Source organism: Emys orbicularis, chromosome 3, assembly GCF_028017835.1.
Source record: "Emys orbicularis isolate rEmyOrb1 chromosome 3, rEmyOrb1.hap1, whole genome shotgun sequence".
Taxonomy (NCBI): Eukaryota; Metazoa; Chordata; order Testudines; family Emydidae; genus Emys; species Emys orbicularis.
In genome coordinates this window covers 98,301,044-98,315,630 of record NC_088685.1, presented here as the reverse complement: position 1 = coordinate 98,315,630, position 14,587 = coordinate 98,301,044, and the positions used below count along the sequence as shown (strand labels likewise).

The 14,587-nt window shown below is 40.4% G+C and overlaps 1 protein-coding gene across 1 annotated transcript in view; it reads right to left on the bottom strand.

The window, feature by feature from the left end:
- The window catches only part of TPD52L1 (TPD52 like 1), an 81,639-nt gene that overhangs the window by 5,373 nt on the left and 61,679 nt on the right, over window positions 1-14,587 (bottom strand). The window contains exons 4-7 of the mRNA XM_065401366.1: window positions 10,003-10,104; window positions 5,014-5,028; window positions 2,708-2,746; window positions 188-248 (exon numbers count right to left, since the gene is read on the bottom strand). Coding sequence (XP_065257438.1) covers window positions 188-248; window positions 2,708-2,746; window positions 5,014-5,028; window positions 10,003-10,104 — 217 coding nt within the window. The remainder of the gene's footprint in view (window positions 1-187; window positions 249-2,707; window positions 2,747-5,013; window positions 5,029-10,002; window positions 10,105-14,587) is intronic.

The following is a 14,587-nucleotide window of genomic DNA, read 5'->3' as shown; positions in this document are numbered from 1 at the left end:
TTGGCATTCCAGAAGCAAAGAAAGAATATTTCTCTGCATATTGCCTTCCTTTTCTTTCATTGCACTATAGCTCCACTAAATCCTTCATGGAAGGATGCAATCCAATCTGCCTTTGGCACAAATGACAGTGATGACTAAGCTGTCACTTTAACAAGCACAGCCACATAACACAGCTCCTAATCATTACCTTCAGGCTTGTGACAGTGGTCTCAACCTTCTCCTCAAACGATTTGAAAGTTGGAGAATTCCTAGGAGGAAAAACATGATAAAAGAAGAGAGTCAGTTCTGAACCTAATTGTGTACAGTAACGGCACGGTTTATTTGTCCAATTTCTGCTAGACAATGATCCCAGCACAGAGCGAGGACTGGTTGTCAGTATGCAACCACACATTAATAGTGTGCTACTAGCAGACGCTTGTTTTGCTGTCATTCAAATCCAATTACACTAATCTGAGTAGTATTTTTTAAGCTACACACTTGCAAGAGCAGAAGCTGTGTAATAATTTAAACTGAATATTTACTATTCTCTGACAGCTACTCTATGCTGTGATACATTTATAGTATCCTCCTAAGAGCCAAGGGACTGCTGGCCCTAATTCTGCATTTCCTTGATTTTATCCATTTGTTTTGCCCCACTGAAATAAACTTTTTGTCTGTGAATAGTAGGAAATTCAATGAAAATGACGTTTTTTAAAAATATCATTGTAATTTAGTGCCTGATCCTGCAAAGTGCTGAGTGCCTTCAATTCCCATTGCTTTCCAATGGGAACTGGAGATCTCGGCCTTTAGCAGGATCAGGCCCTTGGGGCTAGAGACACAAAGAAGCTGAGCCATGGAAGCACTGAGCATTCTAGAAAATCACTGGGATTCACAAAGCTTGGGTCAGGCTCCTTGGCTTCCTCTACAATGAATGGAGACGGACAGGCACCTCAAGGGGTTCACAAAAGCCAGCATGCTAGGAAGCTCCTTGCCTAAGCTAACCAATGGGAGATGCCAAACAGGTGTGTGCTAAATCTTAGGAAAGAAGAACCTAAGTTCCAGCTGCAGAAAGGTGCCTCTTTCCGCTTGTGATTCACAGCGGCAACTGTCTCATAGTCACCTATGCCGTTTTGGCAATAAGCTGAAGGGAAGAGAGAAGGAGAACCGCCTTCATAACTTTTGTGTAAGTTCGTTTGTGGGGGCCCAATCCAGTAGACAAGCGCTGAGCCTGCTCACCAGATCAGGGCCCTCAGGCGCGCTAGCAGAGGAATGCCTATTTCCCCTTGGTCCGTGCATCACTCTGGGTAGGGCGTCTGGACACCTGGCTGCAGCACGCACGCACGCACAGACAGAAACAGGCGCCTACGGAACTTTTAATAAACATGTAGGTGCTGACCAGTTTTAGACACCTGCATGGTTTGGAAGCAGCTGAGCTGGGGTTTTCTGAATCCCAATGGGACCTGATTCTGGGATTTAGGCACCTAAAGTGCCTAAGTGGCAGTAAGCCCTTAGCATGCATCTATCTGCACCCAGTTCGGCCCCTAACAAAATCAACTGACGTTCTGTCTCTGACTCCAAAGAGGGTAGAAATAAGCCCTTTGAGTGAGAGTCATGGGTGTGAAAATATCTTAGAAGAAATAAAATGTACATCAGGGGTCTGATTTTTTGTTCAGTGCAAGTGACAGTCCTCTTGCCAGTCAGTCCGCCAACTGCAGCCTATTTTATTCAAAAACTGAATATAGCTTTTTTATTTTTTAAATGCTTTTGATTTTTAATATTGCCAGCGGAAAAGAAAATGTATCGATCACAATCATGCTGTGGGCATAAGATGTGATAAGCATATGCTCGGTCTTGAGGTGAGACCATGGTCACAGTCACCCAGGCAGGGGGATTAAGGTGCTCCCTTGATCTCCTAGTTGGGCTACTCCCATCATGGTTACAGCAACATCCCTGGGGCTACTACTCCCTATCCATGCAGATAAGTGGGGTATAGGCAAGCAGGACTGGGGAGTGGGAAGAAACACGTTGGCCAGCACAGCTGAGCCAGGAGAAGTAATCCTGGAGAAGTAAGAGGATGGCACAGTCTCATGCCCTCACTCTCTGCTCCTAACTCCACAACTTAGCCATTAATTTACAGTGTTCTGATTTATTAATCATGACCCACTGTCTAACAGACTCCTCTGACATCACTACTTTCCTGTGAGTACATATTGCCCTTCTTTTACTGTAACAAGTGAAGAGGAGACATGGTCTATTGATCAACTGATCCCTGTAAATCCAAACAATACCGAAGTAGATATCTGATCACGTATTTAGTCCTTAAGGTTTATTTTTTCATTTCTATTTATCGAAATTTGTCTAATAAAGATACTTAGAAACAAAAGGGCCAGATACGCCTCCCATTGACGTAATAGCACAGTTCCTAGATGCAGTGAAAATATTTAAATTTCACATTCGATAATATCTATAAACATCCACTCCTCAAATTCTTCTCAGCTCCCTCTCATCTGTCTAACGGCACATAACAGTACTTTAACAGTTAATAAATCAAAACCACCAAAGGGCCCAGTCTTGCAGCCCTTACTCAGATGAGTAATCCCATTGATTTAAACTAGCCTACTTATGCAAGTAAAAGCTGAAAGATCAGGACCAAGAAAAGCAAATCCCCAAATAAAGTATGTATGGTTTTACTTCAGCTTAGTGTATACAAATAATGTTGACACATTACCTCATAGCAGGCATACTTATGGAATGGCGAATAGAGTAACTGCCACGTGAAAGCGAGAGAGAGGAAAGAGAAAAGACAGCGCTATAAGCAACAGTTTGCAACATGATCAGCACACCGTATACATGGCAATTTATTTATTTTTAATTCAGAAGCGCTGGTACTCAGCTCCTGCTGCAAAGAGCTCTCCTCCTCACTTTGATCACAGATGTTCTGTGCCCCACCACCTCTGCAACTGATCAAGAGGCTGAATAGGGCTCAGAAGAACTGCACAGAGTATCTCCTGCTAACAATCCAATAATGGAATCAAACCTTTTCAGTTCACAAAAGCAAGGCATGTGCAAGCTAATATCATGCAGAGGGGTATGAAAGTGCCTTTGTATTCCCTGTGAAGGGTAAACCCTGTAAAGAGCTCTGTAGGTGGTGAATAAATGAAATTCTAGGGTTTCATGGTGAACATAAAACTCTCTTATTTGAAATTAAGAATGGCTCCCAACTACATTTAAATATTCAGGCTAGGAGTACTTCATTTACTGGAGGAGTATGTACTGTGCCAAAAATCCATTTATTGCTACTTTCACTATTGATTGACAGCCAAATCCTGGTCTTACTGAAGACAATGGGTGCTTTGCCTTGACTTAAGTGGCACCAGGATTTGATTCTGATCAACCAAAGTGATTATAACAATTAAGACACAAAAGCATTCAAATAAATTTTACATTATAATGTTCCTTATAAATTAGAAATTCACTTGCATAGTCTATCTATGAAATTGCTGTAAGTAGGGGGAGGAAATCACACACACGGACATAAAATAAAAAATTAGACATGGAAAGATCTATTTGGTCATATGAACCCATCTTCCTGCCAATGCAGGCATGTTCTCTATTGTATATTTTCTAGTCATCAGTAAAGACAAGATAGTTTAAAAACTCTAATAAACCGTAATACACCAATAACCATTCAGTAATAAATGCAAAACAAGGTTTTAACATTCAACTATTTCACACTGCTTTTAAACTTAAAAAAAAGTACAAACCCTACAGCCCAAGCATTCCAAAAATGCAGTGGATCACGTTCTCTTTTCCTGAACCCACTACTAATGCCTGCAACAATTAACAATCCAGGTTAAATGAAACAAGCATATTTTCCACTTTGTTCTTGTGCCACGTAGGAAAGAATCAGAAAACTGGAGCTATCTGAATAATTTAGAGCAGGCTGCTCATCTACTATCAGACACATACCAAATATAAGCTCTAAGCAAAAAGATTATTTAATCCAAAATGACATTAAAACAGGATTCATTGGGAGGGGCCATGTGATGCATGACATGAGTATGGAGAAAATTTCCCCAGTTCCTCGTACCAATGCAATTTTATTTTCTTTAAAGAAAAATAAGGAGAGTGTATTCTTGCCACTCCACATTACTGAATTTATAGGATGAGAGAAGCTCTGGCCTAAAATGGTGACTAGGGCGGCTGTTAACATTTACATGAAACACCTAAAAACTCTAGTGAGTTTATTAAGAAGGAGGGGTCTGTAAGGCTGTGGGAGCTTTAACCCGTTAGGTGCTGAGCAGAGTTCGGTGGAGAATGGTAATTCTGTTTCATGGAGAGTTTCAATATTTGGTTCCTGTCTGATTCAGAAACACTCCCCCCGCCCCAAATTTTGATATTTGCTGTGAAAGAGAACCCAACTCTACTGGGAGCTCTTTGAACAGTGTGAACTTAAACACAATTGTATGTGCTTTGCAGGCTCAGCACCTGCTTATGTTTTATTCGTTAGGGCCATGTTCTACCCTTAGATGGGTCTGCAGGACTCGTGCTGAAGGCAACAGGAGTTCCTCAGTATATCTTGGGGCAGGACGTGGGCATTTGTTTCACTTAAAAGGTGGTAATTAATCAGTGAGATGACAGTTACAAAACTCTGCTGTCCAAACACAATTTGTACTGAGCTTTTGCCGTTTATGCTCCAACCTCTAAAAATAACAAGGGACAGTTGAGATAACCGAACTGCATGTACATGGATGTGCCTGAGAGAAACATCTTTTGAACTCATTCGTTATGTGAATTTGAGTCTAATCCATCCAAGAATGTGGTAAACAACATTCTGAATCCAATCTGAAGGTCTTTTCACATACTCCAGTCATAACCCCTCTAGGTTCATCACGCCGTAAAAATCAAGATGTTGTGGCTGATCTGGAACGTATTTTTATCTGGGAGAATAATGTTGAAAGGAAAGAGGGCACAGTGTTAAACAAGCCATACCAAAGTCAGCGGCAGTATTTATGAGAGCAATACGCATCTTACCCAATCGAATGTGACCTAGGAGGGCAGCATAAAGAAAGAACAGCAAGAGTTAAGAGTTGGCATAGTATGAAGCAAAACATGGGTAAAAAAAAAAAAAAAAATCCAAACGATCTCCCATTAAAATGCCAAACCATCCTTGGGAGAAAAAGAAAATCATATGCATCAATTTCTTGACACTTGGAGAATGTGAATCAGTTGAAACTCCTTCAAATATACCTTCACCTACTGCTGTGTTACATAATCAAACAAATACTTGGCATGTACCAGAGTCTAGAGTATTAGTCCACTAAACCTTGTGCTGTCTCAGACGGTTTCATCTTAATTAAATCACTGTTTGTACAGACATTCTCGGGTTCAATGGGACAGCACAGTACAACACACAGCCAACAAGACAGGGCTATAGGACAATTTTTATTGAGGGGAAAAATTTAAATGAAAATAGTAAATAATAATAATAAATAATAATAATGAGCATTAATGTTAAGAAACCTGTGTTTTCAGAATTGCCAGCCAGAACAGTGCTTAGGAAAACAGGAATATATCTGCCTAAGTAATAATTGTAATAATAATACTTTTAAAATGTTAATAAAAGAAAATTAATTCTGCCAACACCCTTAAAAAAAAAAAAAAAAAAAGAAAACTGCTCCATAAACTGCTATAATTCTTCCATGCTGATGCAGAATGTAAGCTCACATATCAATTAGTTGGGATATTACATTCTATAACTAATGAATTTTCAAATGGAAAAGGAAAATGCGTGCCAGTTTCATGTCAGTGGTCTTAAAAATCCAATGTACTGCTCTAAATAATGCTGTACAACCAAAATAAAACCTGTGGTGAAACAGCCTGCTATATACTAACAGAGACTTCTCAAATGATCTCGATTGCGTTTATGATTAGTGACATGGCTCAGTGCATGTTATTGTGCTACATGGCTTGTTTCACTTCTTTATGTAAGATTTTAAAGGAAGAACTCTACCATCCCATCAGTCCATACCCATGGATAGTATACAAACTAAGGGCTAGATTGCAATTTGGAGTACATACCCCTGGCATGGCACAAAGGGGAAGTAAAAGCATGCCTATGCTCCTACATGGGCTAGCCATATTGTGGGTTTGGGTGTGCTGTGAGAAGCAGCAGCATCTGCTACTCCTCCAGTTCACAGCAAAGGTCTGGGGAGTGGGCAGAACTTTGCCTGGCCTGGTCCTGGAGTGGTGGAACAACATGCTACCTCTTGCTATGGGCTTTTTCCTTATGGCACAATCTAGTGCTAAGTGACACAGGGGCTAGATGCTACAAAGTACATAGAGTTGGTCAGCAGCAGGAAACAGCCACACTATGCCTTACAGCACTGAATGCACTGCATGTGCAATACAACAGTCTCACAATGCAATCCAGTATTGCCAGAAATATAGGCAGGACAATTAAAGACCACGTCATTCACTGTCACATAGAATGAAGCCAGGACAGTTAAAGATAACGCATATGACAAACCAACCACTGATGAGCTCATGGATTAGGGTGTATTATTGAACATGACTGCATGGGAGTTACTGACATGTGACATTAATGGATATGTGGATTAATGTCACATATCCTGACCCTGGGCTCTGGAGTCTCTTGCTGGCTGATTTAGTCAACAATCACTCTATAGAACTGGTTTGGTTGCCAACACCAGGACCTGCCCGCAGGATGCCTATAGTAGCAAGACACCTACCTACCATGTATCTATGCAATAGGCACTATTAACACAGTCTGTTCTCCTGCATATTGGGGAGGTGGTGTGCATTACTGTTTCTATATCGCTTCTCCACTCTTCTGCAGTGTAACATTTGGACTCCTGACCTTGTACTGCCATAGGGACACAGGCACTGACTTATATTTTTCCTGGTGGGTGCTCCATCCCTGCTCTGCCCCCACTCCACCTCTTCCCGCCTTTTCTTTTACTGCCACACATGCTACATACTACACAATGTTGCCCTTCCTAGTTCTTTCTCTGAGAATTTAGCTTCTTGAGGACAATAATGGAACGTGACCTGGGGAGAGCCTAGCACAAGCCTTGCTCCACTTTACATGCTATTTGGACTATTTTTGATATATGACTTTTTTGTATCAGGGGGTAGCCGTGTTAGTCTGTATCTACAAAACAACAAGGAGTCTGGTGGCACCTTAAAGACTAACAGATTTATTTGGGCATAAGCTTTCATGGGTAAAAACCTCACTTCTCTATGCATCTGAAGAAGTGAGGTTTTTACCCACGAAAGCTTATGCCCAAATAAATCTGTTAGTCTTTAAGGTGCCACCAGACTCCCTGTTGACTTTTTTGTAAATACTGTCAGGGGTAATCATGGTGGAATACTCTTTTGGATTATCTGTTGGGACCCTGCGTCTTCAGAAAAAAAAAGGGGGGGGGGAGGGGAGACACGTGCTTCTGACAATGTCATGGAAAATGATCAGTCCGTTTTGGGCTCAGGAAACCACTGGGAGGCATGTTCTGCTAATATGAGGCCATTTGTATCTGTGGTGCAGGAAGCCACTCACTCAGCCAGATCCACACATGGAGAACAGTGACTTGAGAGACAAGGAGGGAAGAATTTGGAAAAAGTCATACTGTGCTGAGACCTGACCTTGCATTTTACTGTAGAATCTCCAGTACTCTAGAATCTATCCCTAGGAGACTAACTTCAAACCCAGTGCAAAGCATAAGGAAAGGGATTTTGACTGGGAGATGCTGAGTAGATGGAATCTTCCCTACCTGTGACCAGGTGCCAGTGCAGAGACTGGCACAGTCACTCTACACCACTGTTCTAAATTCTAGATTATAATAGTGGCAAAGGGCTTGTCCATTATGCAGAGGGTGTGCCCAGATCCTGGCCATAAGTCTAACATGCCATAGCCCCACTCACAGCAAAGCAGAGCTCAAGGGGTGCAGATTTCCCTTATGCAGCCTCTGGCCTCCCTTCTCTTCATGTTGAAGAGCAACAGTGGTTCTGGTGCTTGCTAAGCCTTGCTGTGCTGGGAGGGGACTGGGGCGGGAGTATCAGGATTTACCAAGCTTTCAAATTTAACAAATAAGTAGCAGAAAACAAACAAACCAACCAACCAACCCACCCACCCCCTTATTTGGCTGCAAAGAATTATGCACAAAACATTCGCAGCAAAACCTGCCTGCATTTGAAATACTGTAAATTGGGTTAATGCTGCTATTTAACTATATTTGCTTTAGTCATGCAATGCTCAATTACGACAAAAATATTTGTGCAATAATTTGCTGATTTCTCTATGAATTAAGGCTCTTATTCTGTGAGGCTGTAAGGGTCCATGTGGATCCAATGGCAGGACTGGAACAGGAAATCTGGTTGCACTAGTCTACGAGCAATTGAGAAAATATAATGTAGTCTTGATTTCCCCATTGTACAGTGATTCCATTTTTAAAAATGTATCTATTTTGGAGTTTTCAATAGTGCTACTTATACAACTGATATACAGTAAGTGATTCAAAGTACAAGAGTATCTTGTACAGAGCTCTTCCCCCTGTAAATATCTCAGTGCTGGTGAAGCGAGTTGCTATCAGATATTTATTAGCCTCTCTGCTCAATTATATGATTTGCACACACATTTCTTTTGAGTTAGTCTACTAACTTTCCCTTTGAAAGTACGGAACAAGGCTTTTTGTGCTAGGACTTATCAAATCTAAAATGTTAAGAAATTTAGTGTCTGCAATACAGAAAAATACATCAGGACAAAAAGCCTATTAACTAAAAATGCTGGAGGAGAAATTCTGTGAGCCTACTCTTTTTTTTTTTTTTTTTTTTAAACTTCATACTGTTTATAGTTTCTTCCTTTGTTCCTTTATTCTGAGAGATCCTAGTGAAATTAACATTTTTAAAGATACACTGTCAGGTAGCTAAAGCCCAACACTCAGCTGGTGTGTGAAAAGCACAGAACCTAACAATTTCTTAATAATATGTATTATTTTCAATTAAACTTCTTTGGATCGAAACAGTCCAGCAGCGTTTGCAACCAAAACTTTGCCGACTTGTGCTAGCCTGTGAAAACTGGAAAGTGAACCTGAAATCAAAGTCTGGTTTCTACAGATTAAGCCCAATGAAATAAAATACTGTTTGCTTACTCTTTGTAATAGTCTTCGTTTTAAATATCAAAGGTGCCACTAGTAATTCTTAACGGGACCGAGGACCAAGATGAGCAATATGAGGTTCTGCACTAGTGGCAAGTGTCAGGCTAGGTGCCTTGTTGCCCTTTAGGGCTAGAAAGAAGAGTTTTAGATCGGTGGAAAGGGAAGAGTCCCAGAATCCCAATGGGTCAAACCATACTTGCTTCTCGCTCTGGAAAGGCCCAAGATATCAGATACATTTGGGATTCTTTCATTTTAATTCAGGCTAACATCTTGACCTTGCAAAGAGATCCATGTGCATGTGTGTGTCCTGCAGAGTGTCCCATTGAAGTCAACAGGACTCATGTGGAAGTAAGGGTTTGTACCTACACCTCTCTGCAGGCTCCATTTTTTTTTTTTTTTTTTTTTTTTTTTTTTTTTTTAATTACACCAGTGTATTTCTGGAGTGAGCTGATGAAAGTGTCCAAAATGTTTTTCAATTTATTTTTCCCCAAGAATAGTGCAGAGGCAGGCCTGTTTTCTTCGAAAGAGGTCTGTCTCTAAAAATCCATTTATGAATAAAATTAGCTGCATTTTCCCCCAGTTTTATCTATACACCTCCCTAGGTTTGCAAAGTTATTTAGAAGGGATTCCAAGTTGCAATACCTTTTCTTTCTACCAGGACTCATAACAGAAATACATCTTAATACACAACAATTTTTTCCTTTAGGCTGAAAAACGTATGGTATAAAATCATCACAACGAGCAGTATCAGCAGTAATACTTTAAACCCTAATTTAGAAAGAAAACCTGCCAAGTGTTCTTTTGTCTTTCTCCCTTCCCCCGAAATAAAACCAGAAGAGAATTTCTGTACCTCATATCTCCAAATTTCTTGCCAATGGCTGTTCCTACATTGCTGATAGCTGCTGTTGCCTTCTGTCCTGCATGGCTCAGAGTTTCATGTGTTTTCTTATAACTAGAAGTAAAAGCAAAATAGTGGTAAGTAGTTCATATAAAGAGAACAGATGCTCATCTGTGCTGCAATTCATTTTTATTCTCCATATTTCTAAATTTGAAACACATTCCTACTAAGGGTTAAGAATTGAGATGGTTTGTCAGGTTAGGAGGTGCAATGCATGCTTCTTACGTAGCTTTCCAAATGCAGGCTGGCCCTAATAGGACCATATTACCTTCCAGTGGAGTGAATCCCTCCCTGTGTCCCCTCAGAGAGCATATCCTTTGAGTGGGTTGGTGCAATCCATTTAAAGGTGAAATGCAGTCATTACACACCTTAAATTCTGGAATATATTTTAATATAATTAAAATCAAAACAGTTTATAGAAATATCAGACACTATTTCACTAAATCCATCATTGTAAAGTCAGGGGGAAATTGTCCCTCAGGGCTGCTGATATTGTACTGATATACATCCCAGCAAAAAGTCTGAAGATACAATGTAGGACTCAGAAAACAAATCTTCTGTTTGAGGGCATGGGAAAGCAAGCAATCTCAAAAGCTGTTGTAAATTTTACTACAACTTGACTTATAACCTATATTCCTGGACACATCATCAGAGCTGATCAAGTAACAAAAACAATTGAGTGAAATTTTAGCAATTTTTCTTGCATTTTTGGTCTAAATACAAAGTTCCTATGAAAAATCAATTTTTGAAAAATGTCAACCAATATTAATTATTAATATAATAGAAACCTATTGTAATAGAAACCTAGCCACAAAGCGGTTGCAATTTATAAAGACAAAGTGTGCCATAGCCAGTGAAAATCATCAGGGTGATGACAAGCATACGTATTTTCTTTTTATATTGTATATACCGTATATACTCATTCATTAGCCTGTTCGTTTATAAGCCGACCTCCCAAGATGGTTAGGTAAAAATAGCAAAAACTTTATGACCTTTTCATAAGCTGACCCTATATTTCAGGGGTTGGCAAACTTTGGCTCCTGGCCGTCAGGGTAAGCCGCTGGCGGGTTGGGACGTTTTGTTTACTTGGAGCGTCTGCAGGTGCGTCACTTCCCACAGCTCCCATTGGCTGGCAACGGCTAACCGCGGCCACAGGTAGCTGAGGAGCTCCATGCCTGCAGACGCTCCAGGTAAACAAAACGACAATGTATTAGATATTCAATTCGATGATTCCATAGAGTTTAAAATCATCAAATTTTGGTGTAGACCCGTTCATAAGCCGACCCCCACTCTTTGATGAGTCACTTTACCAAAAATATTCGGCTTACGAACGAGTAATATATATATAAAATATATAAAAACTACCCTCAGTTGCTCCTATACACAGTCATTGTCTGTGCAATTTTTGTTTTTGTTATCTGCCACTATTAATATTGTAACCTGGTATTTAATCCTTGCATCTTACTTTTTTAATTTTAAGTGTTGCTTACTTAGGGCTTGATTCTGCTCCACTGAAGTAAACGGCGGTACATCATTGACTTCAATGGGAGTAGGCACAAACACTTATTGAATAGGAAAACTAGCTTAATTCTCTCAGTACTACTCTATCTCATTGGACTATCAAAGTAACAGCTTCACATTTGACTGTTTTAAATATATTTATGTATATTTTTAAAACACGCCCTAAAATGATTTACTTATCTTTTCAATTAGGTAAAGTAATGCCAATCTTTAGTGTTACACTTTGTTATTCGTTAACTACTGAAGGAAATAAAAATGCTCATAAGATGAAAAAAAGCTCCTGAAGAAATCTGGACAGCAAGTGCACATTCAAAGCAGTTCTGAAATCTTTCTTAAATCACTCATGTAATGTTTGGCACGTGTATTCAGACACACAATCTTCTTAATTCACACACTGCTGATTTATAGGACATGCTTTGACTTGTCATGCTTTCATTTCCCCTCAATACTGTTTAACCTATGAATTGTGAAACAGTTTATCATTCCACTTTTCTGCACTGACAGTTCTTTTGTTGAGCAGACAAGTTCTGATCACATTAAAGCCGCCCTCTCTAGGGTATAAATGACATTTTCAGTGAAGCAAAATGAACCCCGAATAAGGAATACTGACCTAACAAAATGAAAGCACTTGCAATAAATTATCTTATACTCTGACTATATTGCTGAAAAAGAACTTTAGAAATGAACATGAAAGCAATATTATTTTGTTGGTCTTATTTATCCTTTCAGCACACACAACAGAAAAACACACACCAGAGACCAGTTGGGAAACCTCATTGCCTAGTTCCTTCAGCAGAAAATTGTTTTCTTACTTCCCATATGTATGAAAATAATATAGCTTCGGTGGGTGGGGGAAATGGGGACAAAGAGGGGAAATAAAAATAAAATAAAATGGCATTCACATTTACCATATAGTATGTCATATATATTACCCTCATTACCTCCATGCTATGTCTTTTATAGCATATAATGATAAAAGAAGCAGAATTAAGGCTGCCAGGCAAACCTTGCTCCTTACTCTGGTAAAATCTCAAACTTGATTACCACATGGTTTCCCAATGAACACACTTTGATTATATATACTCCGTACCCCCTAAAGGCAAATGTTTGCCAGATGATTCAGCAGATGACAGTTCTAGAACTCCAGTGCTCTGCTCCTGCTCTCAGTAAGTGAGTGACATTGCTAGAATGACTGCAAGTGCTGGAGAAAAGAGTGACTTGCAAAGGAAAGAACAGGGATTACGCCTGGTGGTGGTTTTCTGTTTTTTGTTTGTTTGTTTGTTTGTTTTTAAATGGTATGAAAAGAAGGCCCAAAAGTTAGTTTGTTTTTAAAAGGGTCTCGTCTCATCTCCCCTCCCGACTCCTGCTTGTTTTTCCACCTTAGAAATATCAAGATGATCATATTTTTTGGTTTGGGTCTTACATGTGTATTGTGAGCTCTCTCAGCACTGCATTGAAAGGAGGTGGGTGGGAGTGCTGAATCTTTAACAAAACAATCTTTTCTCCCAGCTGCATATTTGGATATTTGAGTTACGTAGGTGTTACCAAAAACATACAAAAGCCAGAGAGCTTTAAACATTTTTAGCAAGAACTACTTCCCCTCACATATCACATTTAACTGCGTGGCATCTCCAATACCATAATCTTCCCAGCACTTCTCCACAGACCTGCTCCAAAGTCCATGGAAGTCAAAGGAAGGTCTTTCCAGTAACTTGAATGGGCTTTGGATAGACTCCCAGCTGTTTAGACAGCCTTTAAGGAAAAAAAAGATAGACAAAATTTGACTTTTCAACGTGATAAACAACTTGGTGGTGAAGGTGGACCATGAAGAAACCTTTTAGGCCTTCTTTATACATCAAAGAAGCTTAAAAAAAAAGGGTACAAATCCATTTTTTCCTCCTCATTTTCAGGTCACCTTTCAAAGGCACATTCAGGAACTAGATTTGCTAAGAGGACCTGGATATCTGGCCTTTCAACCTCCAGGTCATCAATTCAAATCCACCACAAGTCGGTGACAGGTGGTTTTATTTGACAGTTGATTGATAACATCTGTCAAATAAGTTGGAGGTCTCATTCAAATTCACAGCAGACAGAGGCTCACCTCACAGAATGCCATCAAAACTGGCTCCACAAGGGGGTGCCTCAGCAACGAGAGCAGGACTGAATAACCATGGCGACTGAACCCTCATCTTAACAGGGTTGCCAACTTTCTGATTGCAGAAAACTGAACACCCTTGCCCCACACCCTGCCCCAAGGCCCTGCCCCTTCTCACAGGCCCTGACAGCAGGCACTGCCCCCATGGTTCCCGGCCAATGGGAGCTGCAGAGCCGGCACTCGGGCAGACCCTCCCTAGCCACCCCTGCACCTAGGGGCCGCAGGGACATGTCGCCACTTCCAGGAGCCATGCAAAACCAGGGCAGGGAGGGAGCCTGCCTTAGTCCCGCTGCGCTGCCGACCAAACTTTTAATGGCCTGGTCAGTGGTGCTGATGGGAGCTGCCAGGATCCCTTTTTGACCAGGCATTCGGACTGAAAAATGGATGCCTGGCAACCCTACGGTGGTACCTAAGCCAGGGGTTCTAGCACACTGCTGGAGCAAGGTAAGGAAGTTTACTTAGCTTGTAAGCTCTTTGGGAGCAGGCACTGTCTGTTCTGATTTGTATAGTGCTTAGCACAATGAAGTCCTGGTCCATGACTATGGCTTCTAAGCACGACTAAAATAAATAAATAAAATAAAATAAATAAGAATTGCTACTTCCTGTGACAAGATTTTTTCCTTTAGATAACTGGAAGGTCCGATTCTTTAGTGCTGACAATCTGGCACCTTTTACAAAAACATCCAGGTCACATTAAATGATGGTATGTGTTTAAAATGGAGAGATGCTATTTTATTAAAGTATTCTTTCTAATTTGCCTTATTTCTTTAAAAGTGATTCTCCTGTTACTAATGCCTGCTTTATACCCATGTCATTCAAATGACATCAATGAATCTTCCCTAGGTCAAGAGAGCAGGATTG